At 39.5% G+C, this 14,034-nt stretch overlaps 4 protein-coding genes across 5 annotated transcripts in view; 2 read left to right on the top strand and 2 right to left on the bottom strand.

Moving 5' to 3' along the window:
• The window catches only part of LOC131879932 (poly(3-hydroxybutyrate) depolymerase-like), an 8,028-nt gene extending 5,664 nt beyond the window's left edge, over window positions 1-2,364 (top strand). For both annotated transcript variants that reach the window (XM_059226426.1, XM_059226425.1), the window contains 3 exons: window positions 352-564; window positions 1,733-2,042; window positions 2,127-2,364. In XM_059226426.1, coding sequence (XP_059082409.1) covers window positions 352-564; window positions 1,733-2,042; window positions 2,127-2,276 — 673 coding nt within the window. In that variant the 3' untranslated portion in view covers window positions 2,277-2,364. The remainder of the gene's footprint in view (window positions 1-351; window positions 565-1,732; window positions 2,043-2,126) is intronic.
• LOC131879933 (neurocalcin-delta A-like) lies at window positions 2,253-3,350 on the bottom strand. The gene is made up of 2 exons (XM_059226427.1): window positions 3,057-3,350; window positions 2,253-2,911 (listed from the first exon to the last, which is right to left on the bottom strand). The coding sequence occupies exons 1-2, from the start codon at window positions 3,270-3,272 to the stop codon at window positions 2,690-2,692; spliced, it is 438 nt and encodes a 145-aa protein (XP_059082410.1). The 5' UTR covers window positions 3,273-3,350; the 3' UTR covers window positions 2,253-2,689.
• A 295-nt stretch (window positions 3,351-3,645) lies between these two features.
• LOC131879580 (uncharacterized) lies at window positions 3,646-10,062 on the bottom strand. Its single transcript, XM_059225938.1, has 3 exons — window positions 9,975-10,062; window positions 4,625-4,788; window positions 3,646-3,978 (listed from the first exon to the last, which is right to left on the bottom strand). Exons 2-3 carry the CDS (start codon window positions 4,712-4,714, stop codon window positions 3,646-3,648), a joined length of 423 nt encoding a protein of 140 aa, XP_059081921.1. The 5' UTR covers window positions 4,715-4,788; window positions 9,975-10,062.
• LOC131879920 (uncharacterized) lies at window positions 6,181-11,955 on the top strand. The gene is made up of 6 exons (XM_059226413.1): window positions 6,181-6,635; window positions 6,707-6,878; window positions 7,021-7,186; window positions 7,291-7,542; window positions 9,741-10,967; window positions 11,380-11,955. The coding sequence occupies exons 1-6, from the start codon at window positions 6,443-6,445 to the stop codon at window positions 11,518-11,520; spliced, it is 2,151 nt and encodes a 716-aa protein (XP_059082396.1). The 5' UTR covers window positions 6,181-6,442; the 3' UTR covers window positions 11,521-11,955.
• Window positions 11,956-14,034: the final 2,079 nt, after the last annotated feature.

Genomic DNA, 14,034 nt, shown 5'->3' with positions numbered 1-14,034 from the left:
TCTCTGAATTATGATTTTTTGCCGTTTCATTGTACTAATTTCAAATGCAATTTACCACACTGACTTTCAAATATTTATTCAATCACTCGGCCTCAGCTTTACGGATGATTATCTAAAAATCGTGTTTTAACTTACGAGAGTAAACAAGTAATTCATTTGTCACCTTTTTATATTCCTCATTTTTCGCCAACAAAGTTTTACAATGAAAGATAAACAATATTTCCCCGCAATCGGCTGTGTGCATGATATCTTAACTAAACTACTTGTATATCGTTTATAGTGAAGCATCGACCGCTTCATTTGCTATATTTTCTATAAGAAACATACCATACTATTGTTATTATCCCGTAGAGTGTACATTTTTCATGGAACAGAAGATGAAACCGTCCAAGTTTCGTCGGCCTCGAAAGTGGAACAATTCTACAATCACTTCTTGGCCAACCCCGAAAGTCAATTGAAGCTAAAGAACGACTTGCCAGCGTCTCATGCCGTGGTTTCTGATCATGCTGGGACACCTTGTGGTGTAACGGACAAATTCTATATTCAAAATTGTGACTTTGACAGGTGAGTGAGCTGGAACTATTACGTGACTACTGTTGCGTACAACATGAGACGGAAATGTAACCACTATTGGATCAGAGTGCCACAAGTTTTTTTCGTTTTCTTTTAATGTACCATGATTTTTGGCCTACAGGGTTGTCGAAATATTTTGGGTCAAGAAGGAAGCGGGCTATACTCGCATTGATTCCTATGTTGAATGCACTATGTTGATTTGCCCAGGTCAGCTTTAGTAACGTATTGTTAGAGCAACCCCTTTCCAATTTGCTTGTTCAATCCCTGGCTAGTCAAATCTAAGCATCTTCTAGTATTTGATTGAAATACGATTTATTGCTTTTAATAACTTATTTGGACAAACCTGCAGTCACTCGCGAGGGTGAAGTAATAATTGATGTTGGTTGTGATGATGGAGCAGGAATATCCCTTAACTGGGATGCACATCATCATATGGCAGGCCGAGAAAGAGAGCTGCCATATGACTTTATAACAAACAAACACTTGTATTGGCAATTTCGGTTCTGAACTTTGTACATATGTTAAATTACAGCCGTGCAACTATGTATATTTGTTCTTAAAACATGAAATGATATTACAAAAATTTTGCGTCTGTCTTAGACGAAGGATAAAAGTTTTTAGTCTTTCAATTCAAATATTTTTCCAATTTCCTCGTCAAATTGTGCCATTTTGAACAGAAAGGTTGGAAAATCAAAATCCCACTTATGCTGCTTGTAGAACAACGTTTAAGGTCACTAAATTTCACCTGAAAAGGCACAATAGTTTGGTGTCTTAGTTAATTAGATGCTTACGCCTGTCGTTTGGAAATACCTTTTGATATATTGTAAGTTTTTAGTACCCGAAGACATAAAATGAACGCTATTTTGACAAATTATGTTTGCTGTCCGAATTTTGCCGTTCTTCCTTGCCGTTCTTGGCCAAAAATTTTCGGACAACCCTGTAATATTTTGCACCGTCGACTTGTGTACTTGGGCAAAATCAGCTGTATTCTTGTTTTTTGGCCAAAAAATAGACAAGACAGCAAAAAGGAGAGCAAAGATTCTCAGCGATCTTTGTCCACAATAGGAAAGAGGCAACAAAATGGTTGTTTTGGCTGCACTTTAACTCCTTGTTATTGTCTCGAATTAGGAGGTCATCTGAAATTTATTTTTTTCGGTAGCGTCTATGCCATGCTGAACCATTTGATTGGGGATTTATCACCACCAACGGCGCCTGGAACAATGCAAGGGCGATTGGTTGAGTTCGATCAAAACGAGTTCTTCGAGGGTAATGCCAAGGGTGCCAGTATGGATGAGACGGGCTTCGTTTACATTCCCCCTGCTTGCGAGGATGGGTCCGTTCAGTGCAACTTCCACATTTTCTTCCATGGTTGTTCGATGCAATTTGAAGAAATCGGAACGGAATTCATTCGAAGGGCGGGCTTTATTGAGGTGGCAGATGCCAATAACCTTGTCATTCTTTTCCCACAGGTACGAGGAAAACAGCATGGCTTATTTGACCTTTACAGAGTATTTCAAGGTTGCATTGAAAACTTTCTCTTTTCTTTTTCCTAGACCATTGCTCGAACCCTTACGGGTAACCCGTACGGTTGCTGGAATTGGTTTGGATATCTCAATGACCTCTTGTACGAAGAGTATGCTACCAAAAATGCCAAACAAATGAAAGGCGTCTACCAAATGCTAACTAAAGTCACTGGACTTTAATTTGCGATAACATCATACATAAAGATTAACGTAAGAGCATGCGATACACGTCTTTAAAAGAATAATGATTGTTTGCGTCACATTGTAATCTCTCACTTATTTACTTGCCACGCCGAGGATGTTAATAGGGCGTGAGCTTGCATGAGTTATTGAGGATCTAAAAACGTCGAGACTGTTATGCTAGTGACTTTGAAAAGATTTCCCCAAATGATTTCCCCATTGAAGCATTGTAAGAGACAAAGGAAGGCATCGTCAGTCAGACAGCCTTCGATGAATTCTTCTCTGGTGATGCGCCCGTCGCCATTTTTATCCAGATGGGCGACTACCTTCTTAGCCAAAGCCTTCTCGACCTCGTCAAGTTTGATCTCATTGGAATTGGTCTTATACACTTTGGTTCTTTTGATCATTTTGGTCTATTCCGTTTTCTTCGAACTCGGTCTCTCCCTTCTTTTCTGTTTCGCCGATTCTACCCTGTGGCCCAATTTATTAGACAAAAGCTTAATATTCTCGGCTTGCTTCGGGGCCGGAGGTGGTATCGATGAGTTATGGTCTTTGGGAGTGGCTTTGGATCTAACGAGGGTTTCCACTTCTTCATTTTGTTCCTCATTTCTCTCGATCGCTTTTGGTGGGCCGTCCTACAGGAAAAAAAGGCGAGATGGGCTTACCGTGGCAGAAGAAAACCTTGCTCTGTAGTATGAGGGCATGACATGAATAATCGAAGAGTAACCATAACAACTACTAAACTGCAGGAACTAAAGGAAAATAATTTGCTCGGCTGACCTTTAATAAGACCTCTGCACTTTTGGTGAGCTCACACAATTTCCATACGATCTGCACCAGATCGTCTAAGTAGATCTCGCCTTGTCCTTCTTCGTCATAGAGGCGGTAGGTCCAATTCAATTTTTCGATTAAGGGCGCTTCCATGGACAATGCGAACGTGATGAGAAGCTCGCGAAAGGAAATGGTTCCCACCCCCATGGGATCGAATATTGACATCACGTTATTGACCACCTCGTCCAACGGTTCTTGGTCGCACTTGGGGAAGACCTAGAAAAATAACAGTCCTATCACTAGAATGGCTACCAAGGGTCTTTTCAATCAAATAGATAGCCGGTCGAATTTCAAAGAGTCTTAATGACGACCGACATCCGTCTAAAGTACACCTCACGTACGTACAACTTCGTCCTGTTTCTTGAGAGAAATTCCGGACCAGGCGCAAAATGGTTGTAAATATTGTTTTGTCTTCTCTTGTCACGCCATGGGGTCTTTCAACTAGTTTAAGTATCTGTGTTTCGCTCGATTGGGTTGTTTATGATAGTACTACTTTGCATGATTTTTTATCGTCCTTAATTGTGCCAGCCAAGAGAAATTATCTTCCCAGGGGGTGAGGGGGGGAAGGCTTCTGGTTAAAAGACGTGACGTTATGATTCTTTGTAAATAATGGCGTGATAGTTTCGGAATTCTCCGAGTCCGAGGTAGGGCTGCCTGGACGGACGTTTTCATGGGTATCGTGGACGATGAGACTAGCCTTCACCCGCATGGGCTGCTTGTTCTTGTGACTTCGGTTGATATTGGTATTCACTTTGGGTTGGGCTCGTCTCACATTTCGCCGCAAAGGAGATTTGGCATTCGGTTCTTCAGGAACAGGTTGTTTAATGGCAATTCCTTTCATGAAATCCAGAAGTTCGTCCGGAACATTTGGCTGCAATAAAAACGCCATTTCGATGAATATGGCACCGATAACAGCAATTATGCTCTCATTGCATTCGTCAACGTGCAGTACGTACCCACAAATTGGTACTTTTCTGGGATAATTTGTGAAACTACTTTGCCTACTCCTCAGATGTGTTCAATGAGTCATGCACATTTCTACTACAAAAAGGGACTTTATTTTCACTCTGACCTAGATTTGGGAATAAATCTGTTGTGGGGGACATTTTGACATACATACTACTGAGAAGCTTATTCAAAATTCTTTGAAGAACAATGCTCTTCTTGCACATAAGTCATGCTTAAACTTTTGAAGTTTTGATGTTGACTCTGGTGAGCAAATAGGTTTTTGGACCTCTTCGGTGTTTTTTTAGTAGCTTTGAAGCAATTGAAAAACAATCCAAATGTTTTTGTCCTGGGAACGAGGAAAAGACTCTTCGGAGAATATCATTGACTGCACCTTTCACACGCAGGCTTTAAAATTGTGTTAGTATTAGGTTAAGAATGCAATCAATCCCTTGGGTGTATTGACTTTTTTGCTTTGAAATTGATAATGTATAACGTCCCTTCCTCATTTTTCTCGGGATGTACAATATATTCGAACTACTTGAGATGACGAATCAAGAATCTTTGATTACCCGAGTCAAATCTGGTGCGTCCTCCTGACCACTTTTGTCAGTGCTGGATCCACGCCGTCGATTCAATTGTCGGCCTTGATTTCCGCTCATTACTCTGTTCTCGTTGAACCATGAATAAGAAAGTGAAAAGTTTGCTCACTTGTCAAGAAGGTAAAACCAAAGCACTGAAATGAGAACGCAATGCTCAGGTTCCTCTCCTTCTCGAGGTTGTAGGACGATTGAGTGCTTTTTGATTTCATGGGCTACTAGTTGACTTTGTAAGGAAAATGCTCTTACTACTACCACCACTAGGCCTGCCTACGTTGTTCTTTTTCCTCCCCTTCCTTCCTTCTTCCTCTTCCCTTTTGGTGCGTACATAAGCTAGTGCTTTTCATGGTTCAATGTTGTTCCAAGCTGTCCCTTGGAACTCGAGTCGATCAAATCTTTTGTGAACCTTCAGTCGTCCTATAGCAAATAGCTTGTTGCCTGGAAGGTCGGACTTGAGCAGAGACTTGGCTTGGGGTGCAATAACAGAGGACTAGGCGACCTTTGGCATAATGAGTCACTCAACTTTGAGCAAAAAAATATTCCTTGGACTTGGACAAGTATTTACAATTATGATCCTGTGGTTTGTGACGGTTTTAGATTTTATTATTGCCAAAATTTAGAACTGCATAATTTACACCATTACAAAAAAATACATATTTGACCACCAGGATGTTGTTTTTGTTCCTTCTTTGACGTGGCTCGGAAGCATGTGACAATGAAACCCCAAATCAGCGCTTTCATAAGGTGACCTACGAGCCTACATTGCATCAAATAACTCATTAGAACTAACTTTTTTTAAGCAGTCAAGTAGGTGTCAAGATTCATGAGGGAGACACAAAACACAGTCATGGGAACATTGCGGAACAGCTACTTTGCTCAAGACAGTAGCATTCGAAGGCTGGAAGTAAATTCACTTCGAGCAATATGTATGCACAGTTTGCGATACATATTCAATTAAAGAAAAATAAGATCGAAGTTTCATAAAAAAACCTATTCTGGTACAAGGTATTTGATGATATGACTTCAACACTGATCGTGCCTGGTTGCGGCAGAAACCTCTCATCACTTCATGGGTTCGTCATTTGGCTGGCTGTAAAAGAGAATTGTTTGTATTGTTTAGTTTTATTCACAATTTTTAAATAATTCACGAGTGAATTGTAAAAGGTAGTGAGATGCATCGTAGTGTTTGCAAAGCTTTTTTTGAAGAATGATTAATGCGAGCATTGAGCAATACATATAATCTCACTCAAATCAAGCATAAGTGGAGCTAACTAAGTACTCTTCAGTGTCCAATTCAGATTCAATTAAAATATACCCTGGAAAAATATTGTCCTTCATTTACAAAGGTGGACCACTACATGATAACGCACAACCTGGTTGGTTTTCCCTCCAAAACTGTTAGTGCCAATATCATATCCTGATCAGGTCGTGTTGTCAAGATAGCGAAATGCTAAAGAAAGCCACCGCATTAGCGATGCCATGGTGATTCAAAGCGTATTTGGCTTTCCTTTAACCAGAGGAACTTCAAACCCTGGAGCTTGATTGTCAATTGCTTTTAATTGGGCCTTGTGGGAACACATTCATTCATATAAAAAAGCAAATACAAGTCTAAGACTTATAGGAAAGAACCTGCTCGTTTTGGAGTAACGCTTTTTTTGATGGTGTGACTTCAAACTTGGCGTGACGATTCGTTTCAATGGCTTACTAATGCGTACCTGGAGGGCTAAAACCTTTTCGATAACTCTCTGAGCAAACATTTGAACAACAGCGTCTGCCAACAACTGAACGAAAATGGCTCCATCAGTGGACGAGGTAGAGAAAAACTCGTTCGAAATCGAGTGGTTGGAAACTTGCCGACAAAAAGTGGTTTTACCCAATTCAAAGTGTGAAGATTTTTGTATCCAAGTCAACGAGCGACTACGGAAACGAATTAGAGGAGAATTCGACAATGAAATCAAGCAACAAGCTATGTTCCAATTGCTCGGTTTGTAAATTGTCAATCTTCGTCCTTTTCCAATTGATTGATTTCAGACAAACAGATTATTTTTCCTACAGGAAAAGATTACGTGCGAGTCAATTTCCCGCGTCAAAAGTTCAAGCCCCAGTTGTTGGATCCTCCCAAAACGAAACCTGACTTGAAAGAAATGTACTTGAAGGAGATGAGGGAACTCCTCGAAGAGAATGCGCTTAAAAGCATCAAGGATCTGGATTATCCCAAGGAATTGGGGTAAGCAGGTAGAAATTAAATCAGATTAGAAACGAAAAATGTCATTCAACCTTCAGCTGCCCTTTTGGAAATGATTCTTATTACAACGAGGCTCTTTTCATACGTTTGGGCGAACAATAATGCATGTTTTTATTTTATCCAGAGATTACGAAGGCGAAGACCCTTTGGGCGAGTTTGCCAATGAGATCCGGTTGGTTTTCAAGGAGAGTTTGGAGCAACAAATACAGGAACAATCTGAAAGTGCCAAGAAAGAAGAAATTGAAGAAGACGTTGAAGAAGCGAACAATGATCAAGAAAAAAGGGTCAAGGAAAGTCCTCTTTTTAACGGCAGTCTATCTTTAAGTCGAATGATCATAGCAAAAAGTTGGCCAATGTTCTATCGGAGGATTAATGTAAACTCTTTTTTTTTCAGAATGAGGATAAAATTACAAGGGGCGAGATTGGTAACGAGATAACTGGAGGGGCTCTCATGTCGTTAATGTCTCAGGTCAGGGAATTTGATGCCAAAGAAGCTTATGTGGAACCGTTCAGGTCCCAAAACATCATGCTTCCTGGAAAGTTGAGGGAAATGTTTTGGATTGATTCGATTTATTACGGAGAATTCAAGGCGGTTGATGATCAAAAAGACAAGAAACGAGGCCGAGATAAAGGGAAAAAAACAAAGGTACCGTCATTATTTTCAAAAGAAGTTGTGTATATACGAGATCGCAGAGAAGTCGGGAAGAGATATTTCCTTCCAAGTTTATTCCTTTACCTTCATTGCTCCCTGTTACAAAAGCAACCGTAGATGGTGGTTTTGCACTGGTTTTCCTTCAATCATGTCGAAATAGTTATCTATTTAATGGCCGTTTCTTTCTTTGCATGAAGTCTAGCAAAATGAAGCTTGAAAGAAGAGTTCACCTCTTTTACATAATTGAGTTTCAAGAGAAGCTTTGGCAAGTCCTTGGTCTTTCTTTCAAGCTCAATGGCTTGAAAAGGTAAACTCACCAAAAGTGTCATGAGTGGCCAAGTGTGCTATAAGAAATCCAAATTTGAAAAAAAACCTTCATAATAAAGAGTGACGGGTATTGCAAACGCATAATGGTCATCCTTTCCCTTAAGATACTTTGTTAAGGAGAGGACTGAATTATGTTGGTGAACTCTTACTCTGACCTGGCATCCAGAAATTTGAGGAACAGCTAAGGAGGAGGATGGGTTGCACAATCTGGTGTGCTCAAATCCAGGTTGGCAGGAAGGGGTGAGCTTAGGTTCTCCAACTATCTTCAGTCATCAAGTGACTAAGGTATCATCATTTGGTATGTGTGGAAAATCAATCACTCTTTCAAACTGCTCTAAGTTAGTTGATGACCCTCATCTTTCTCTTTGTTACCACGTGGTTCCTTACATGAGCCATAAACTATGTTGGAGGGGAAAACTAGAAATTAATTAAATTGGTTTTCATAGTAAATAATTATCAATAGTTATCAACATTGTTAGATAACATCATGGCAACCTGATACATTCCGAAACTTACCTTCGTTGCCAAGACCTAGGTCAAATGTATCAAATATGAAGATGGGGTTTTGTAAGCATTGTGAGGGTCCGTACTCGAAGATGTTTCAAGGACTGACAAAAATTTGGGCCCGACTAATGGTCGCAGAAGATTCCATAGGCAACCAAGATGACCATATCGTACGTAACCTGGAAGAGACTCCAGCCCAATGAAAGGACATATCGCTGAAACTGACATCGATAAGAATCAAACGCTGTGAACGAGCACTGTACTTCGTAACTGCTGACAACATTACCATTTCGGCTAGTGCCATGAAAGATGCCATTGGCAATCTCGAATGGGACTTGTCTCCAGGCTTCGATGACATTGGTGCGATATTGTTGAAGCAAAACGTCCACATTTCTACTTGTTCCATTGCAGCAGTTATTCAAAAGAGGAGAGAAAATGGCAAATATGTCTAATTTTATCCAACATTCGATCATGTCACATGGGAAGTGGACAAGGGTCTCCACGTTGACGTCATTTACCTCAAAAAGGTATTAGATCTTGTAACACGAAGAAAAGCTCCAAACCTTTGGAACGTCGAGAGATGAGCAATCCAGTCATTCCTTTAGAATAATGAGAGAAATCGGCCCATTCAGGCCGAATGAGGTCTATAGACATATTGATCATGAAAATTCCAACTCGCGTTCAAACATTACAAAATTTGAAGGTTACAAAAGCTCGACTGGACGTCTGGAAATATCTCTTTACCATCAGATCAGTGCACACTTGTAGTGTGGCAACCTTCTTCTTTGAACAAGAAATTGCCAACGCTTCGACGAATTTAAAATGTGTTTACGTAGATTGGCATGCAACAATCATCTACATCATCTTTCTTTCTTCCTTAAGCCTAGTTTCATTTCACGACTCTAACTCAAACCACGGACTTCTAGAAATATGGACTGCGAACGAGCTTCCCGCCAATTCGGCCTGCTCTTGGTCGTAGCCACTCTGAGCCACTTTTCAAAAAAAAGTTGAAAAACAAGAAACGTAGATCTCTTTTAATAAAGGTAGATAATTTTTATATCAAATGCTTCTAAAGGAAATCGTTTCAAAGTTATGTAGCTCAAACCTATCTGTCTAAATAACTTTCTTCATTCAATCGATCAAATCTTTACCTTTTCTATCATCGCCATAAGTTTAAATGGTTCTTGAAGATTAAACAAGATTTCTTGCTTAATTTGTGCTTTTGCATTTCACTTTTCTCTACATATTCTCCACTAATCACTTCGAGCTAAACTTGTGGAATTTTTTTATGCCGACAATGATTACATGCCCACATTCTCTTAAATTGATGTCTAAACCACACTTGTTTACACGTGTTTCAGGGAGAGCAATTGAAGATCGGCGAGATTCGAAAGCAGTTCCGAAGCGATGTGAACAAAAAAATGAACCTGGGAAATTTGCAACGAGCTGTTCAGAGCTCGGACTACAAGAAGATCTACAGTGTTATCATTGATAGCTATCACACGACTAAGGTGGTGCAGCCATTTGCAGAGGACGAATTCATGTTACAAAATGCTCATGTACTCAATGTCTGCAATGTTTTGAATAAGACTTACAGCAACAGTCACATCTTCCTCTTGCATGCCCTCCACGTGGCCTTTCCTCGAAAAGACGATGAAAAGGAAGAAAAGACGATTTGCCGGTTGGCTTCTGACCTTCATTTGCTTATTCAAAAGTGCGTACCCAGGTGGTCTGAGGTGTTCAGAATTGCAGATGATGTGTTGAGGACTCTCACCAAAGAGGATGACGAATATGCCAAACACTTACAAAGGGCGTTGGAGAAGCAAGTTCGTCAAGTGGACGTGTACGATTTTGCTTATGAAATCCTCCACGAGGACACTAAAAAATCCGTCAAGATCTGGAATGACTTGTATAAAAAGAAGAAGGATAGCAAAAACAAGGACTGGAACTTATTTGCAGATGTTGCAGTTTACTTGAGAAAATGGATATCAGAAGCGTTTGCAGGGATTTTGAGCCAAAACAACCTCTTTTATGTATGGGATTTATTGTTCTTGAACAGATGGAGTCGTGACATCTTCAAGAAAATAACTCTGGCTATATTGATCCTTATCAAACCTTGGGCCATGCGAGCTGACAATCACAAGAGGTTAAGCAAGGTCTTACTCGAGGAACCTGGAAAAATCTTCATCGGTGACCTCAAAGAGGCCATGAGCATCCTTTCAAAAGACCTTCCAATCAATCAGATCATGAACAATAATATTGTGCTTGTGGCACAATCCGAAGCTCAACCACAGGATAATGGACTGGAAAAGGGAGAAGAAGAAGAGACCCTTGGAGAAGACCAAGAACCAGAAGGAGAGAAAGTAGAAGCCGTTGAAGAAATTGAAGATGGTGAACAGGGTTCCCCAGTGGAAGAACCCGACATTTCCAAAGATGATGGCAACGAAGAAACCCCAGAAGAAATTGAGGAAGGTGCAACCACTGAAGAACCAAGTTCGGTAGGTGAGGATCTTCCCTTTGACGAAGTTGAAGAGCCACCAGAAGAACCAGCTGATGAAGTTCCCTCTGAAAAGCCCCCAGAGGAGAAGGTAACTAACGAAGGGGAGGCTTCCACTTAGTTCAATTGGATCATTGTTTGAAACAAATCACACAAACATGCACAACAATTGAATACCCTACAGCCTGCACACATAGCTGCATGCTCACATGTTAACGAAACAGTTAAGGCCTTTATTCAGCGTCATTCAGGAACACTTGCAAATTCTTTTGCATGATTGAAAGTGCCAATAGGCTGGAACTATTTCAATTACAATTAGCTTGCCCCATTACAAAAATTTGATTGCACTGCACTCGGAAATTGAATGGACCAACAAGTTTCTTCTTCATTTAGATATCAATCAAAGTGATTTCAAATTGTCTTTTTCACATGTGAATTGGTCGGCCTTATTCCCACAAACATAGGAAGGCCAAGTTTCTAATTTCAATGACATGAAATTCCAGAAAAAGGCCAAAAAGCCGAAACCCTTAACGATGGCTGAATACATGAAAAAGAAACGAGTTCCTGGCTCGGCCGCCTCTACATCAAAATTGGCATCGGCTGTTGATACTGCTACAGACGCTCTCACAGAGGACAACAACTAAACGAAACGGAAGCATATCGCCTTCTCGAACTCTGGCTTGTTGCAGATTTATGTTGTAAGTGGTAAAATCTTACATGAACCTCTCGATCAAGTTGCATGATGTTGGCAGTTGAGAATACGAATCGGCGAATGTGCAACCTAAAATCACGCAACTTCATTGCAAGGTTTGGGTTGGATTGTACTATTTATTCAATAAATTTCCATCAAGCTAGAGCTTGACAAGTCAATACACAACACTCATGTTCCACTAGCCCGCTCTCTTCGATGACATTTCCACACCAAACAGACAAACCCGGGAACTCGAAGCCTGTTAGTGGAGCTCTTCTTTCCGATCGTCAATATCTTTACAAATATTGCCAAATACAAAAACACCATACATTAAACACAAAAATGAAATATTCTAAACATACACACTTATCAAATATTGTATGATCATTTTCAGGAAAAATAGATTGAAATGTGGGAGCCTATTAGAATAAAATTGAAAGTCAAACTTGAATGTCAGTTGATTCTTCATATCTTCCGTAAGTAGTACCATAAGAATACCGAAGCCTTAAGCATCCACTAAATTGCATCAAGTGAAAACAATTACTTATATAAATAAACGTTTAAAGAAGAGTCCATAAAAATACATGAGTATTTGGTAACATTGAGTGATGATGTCTTTGTGGCATTCAATGCGACTCAAAAATCCTTGCCCTATGAAAGGAGCAGGTCATTTTCGTCTTACATCCAATCATAATTACTTTCAGAGTAAATTCAAAATAGCTGCTCCAAAGATGATTGCGAGCATTATAGATGCTCTAGGCAAATGAATCCAGGGTCCCTAGCGAGCATGACCCTATGCAACTGTACAAACATCTTGATTTACCATCACGCAACCTCATGTAGAACAGTAAACATCCGGTTAGAGGGCTTTTTTTTATCTCAGAAGCAAAACAAATCCATTTAAATGCATTTAACCAAAGAAAATACAAATGCACAATCATGACTCAAAGTTTCAATTGAGTTAATAGATGTTTTTTGTTACTATAATGGCCAATTCTTAAGCTAGGGTACAAACGGGTTCAACTAATTTTTTTTAGAGATTGTTTCCATCATATACTTAAATCATAATGGAGGAAAATTTTACATACACCCCTATTTTAATCAAATTATTGGTAGCTTAGTCCGATACATTGATCTCTTAAGGATTAAAATGAATTATTCTAAAGATTTCAATTAAGGTGGGTCTTAGATGAATTTCAATGGTAAAAATTATATGACATTTGAAGGATATTGACGCCTAGTTAGTCGCTCATTTAAAACCGACATATTTTTTCTGTACTCAACTAATGATTATTGAACATTTGCAACCATGAAACAAAACGACACCATGGAAAAACAGTGTTAGAAATTCACAAAGCCCAAAAACCGGATGATGGCCTATAAACAGTGATGAGTAGGGCCGGCCAAAATTTGCAGATAAATATGGTCTTTATGGACAGCAAATTTGCAAATAACCTTTCGGAAACATAGGCACCAACACGTTTTGGGAGGCTATTTTTGTCTACCAAATCAAGCAACAAGTAGATGAAAAGGAAAATTAAATCATAATATATTCCAGAAATGGGATTTAAACCAGCTATCTTAGGGTACAGATTCTCACCTTGTCCTTGCTGCCTCCTTGACTGATCAGCATCTTACAAATTTTTCAAGTTCCTTAAATCTGATAGTAAGTCAATTCTTTCCGTTCGAAGAATAAAGTTCACTTCTCTCCTTTCTCGAGCTCCTTCATTGTTTCATTTGCTTTCCTCTAATATTCGTAGAAAATACGAATGCCTCATTGATCCGGTAGCACTTTTCAAGTCAAATTTGGCCAAATCTTTAAATAGCATTCCAGATCAACCCTACATTCAAGGACTAGCTCGGCCTACCAACTAAAATTCGTTGGAAGACCAAATATCATATAAAGATTAATAGGTAAAAAATAGACGAACTACAACCTTTCACTTTAATAGTACTGGTGATTGCATTCCTTGTAGCGTATAGAAAAGCCCGTGAAAAAAGCCAAACGAATATAGCCCTTGTAGGTTTGTGCATTGTCATTAGGCAAAATGGGGGACTGTTTTAAGTATCCATGCCTTGAGGGCTTCGACTGTAAATAGTTTATTCATTATACCACAATCACTTCCGTGGATGACAAATTTCAAGCAATGCTCCTCCTCCCTCGCTCATAGAGTTCAAAATTTGATCCATACCCATCGGATGTTGGGCATGTTTGGTTGGATCAAATTTAGAATTGAGGGACAAAACTGGAAAAACTTTGGAAATTATACATTGATTTCTATTTTTAAAAAGTGTCATCAAANTATATCCTTGCCATTTTCTCCTGTGAAAATGAATTATTTGATGATTTAAAATTTTTCAGTGATAACTTGGCCCTCAAAAAGATTTTTTTTTCCGAGCCATGGTCATCACCATCAAGCCAGAGTCCTATCGATTTGTAAAAGGCTGCTAAAATTGAAAAAACCAA

This window comes from Tigriopus californicus, chromosome 4 (genome assembly GCF_007210705.1).
Source record: "Tigriopus californicus strain San Diego chromosome 4, Tcal_SD_v2.1, whole genome shotgun sequence".
Taxonomy (NCBI): Eukaryota; Metazoa; Arthropoda; class Copepoda; order Harpacticoida; family Harpacticidae; genus Tigriopus; species Tigriopus californicus.
This window is presented reverse-complemented; position numbering and strand designations above follow the sequence as displayed.

What these genes read in the sequence shown, in the direction of transcription:
- LOC131879933 (XM_059226427.1), bottom strand. Translation starts at nt 3,272, where the DNA reads ATGTCAATATTCGATCCCATGGGGGTGGGAACCATTTCCTTTCGCGAG. An exon ending in GTGCAGAGGTCTTATTAAAG is followed by an intron (nt 2,912 to 3,056) that starts GTCAGCCGAGCA and finishes TTTTTCCTGTAG; the next exon opens with GACGGCCCACCAAAAGCGAT.
- LOC131879920 (XM_059226413.1), top strand. Translation starts at nt 6,443, where the DNA reads ATGGCTCCATCAGTGGACGAGGTAGAGAAAAACTCGTTCGAAATCGAG. An exon ending in GATTATCCCAAGGAATTGGG is followed by an intron (nt 6,879 to 7,020) that starts GTAAGCAGGTAG and finishes TATTTTATCCAG; the next exon opens with AGATTACGAAGGCGAAGACC. An exon ending in ATAAAGGGAAAAAAACAAAG is followed by an intron (nt 7,543 to 9,740) that starts GTACCGTCATTA and finishes CACGTGTTTCAG; the next exon opens with GGAGAGCAATTGAAGATCGG.
- LOC131879580 (XM_059225938.1), bottom strand. Translation starts at nt 4,714, where the DNA reads ATGAGCGGAAATCAAGGCCGACAATTGAATCGACGGCGTGGATCCAGC. An exon ending in ACGCACCAGATTTGACTCGG is followed by an intron (nt 3,979 to 4,624) that starts GTAATCAAAGAT and finishes TTTTTATTGCAG; the next exon opens with CCAAATGTTCCGGACGAACT.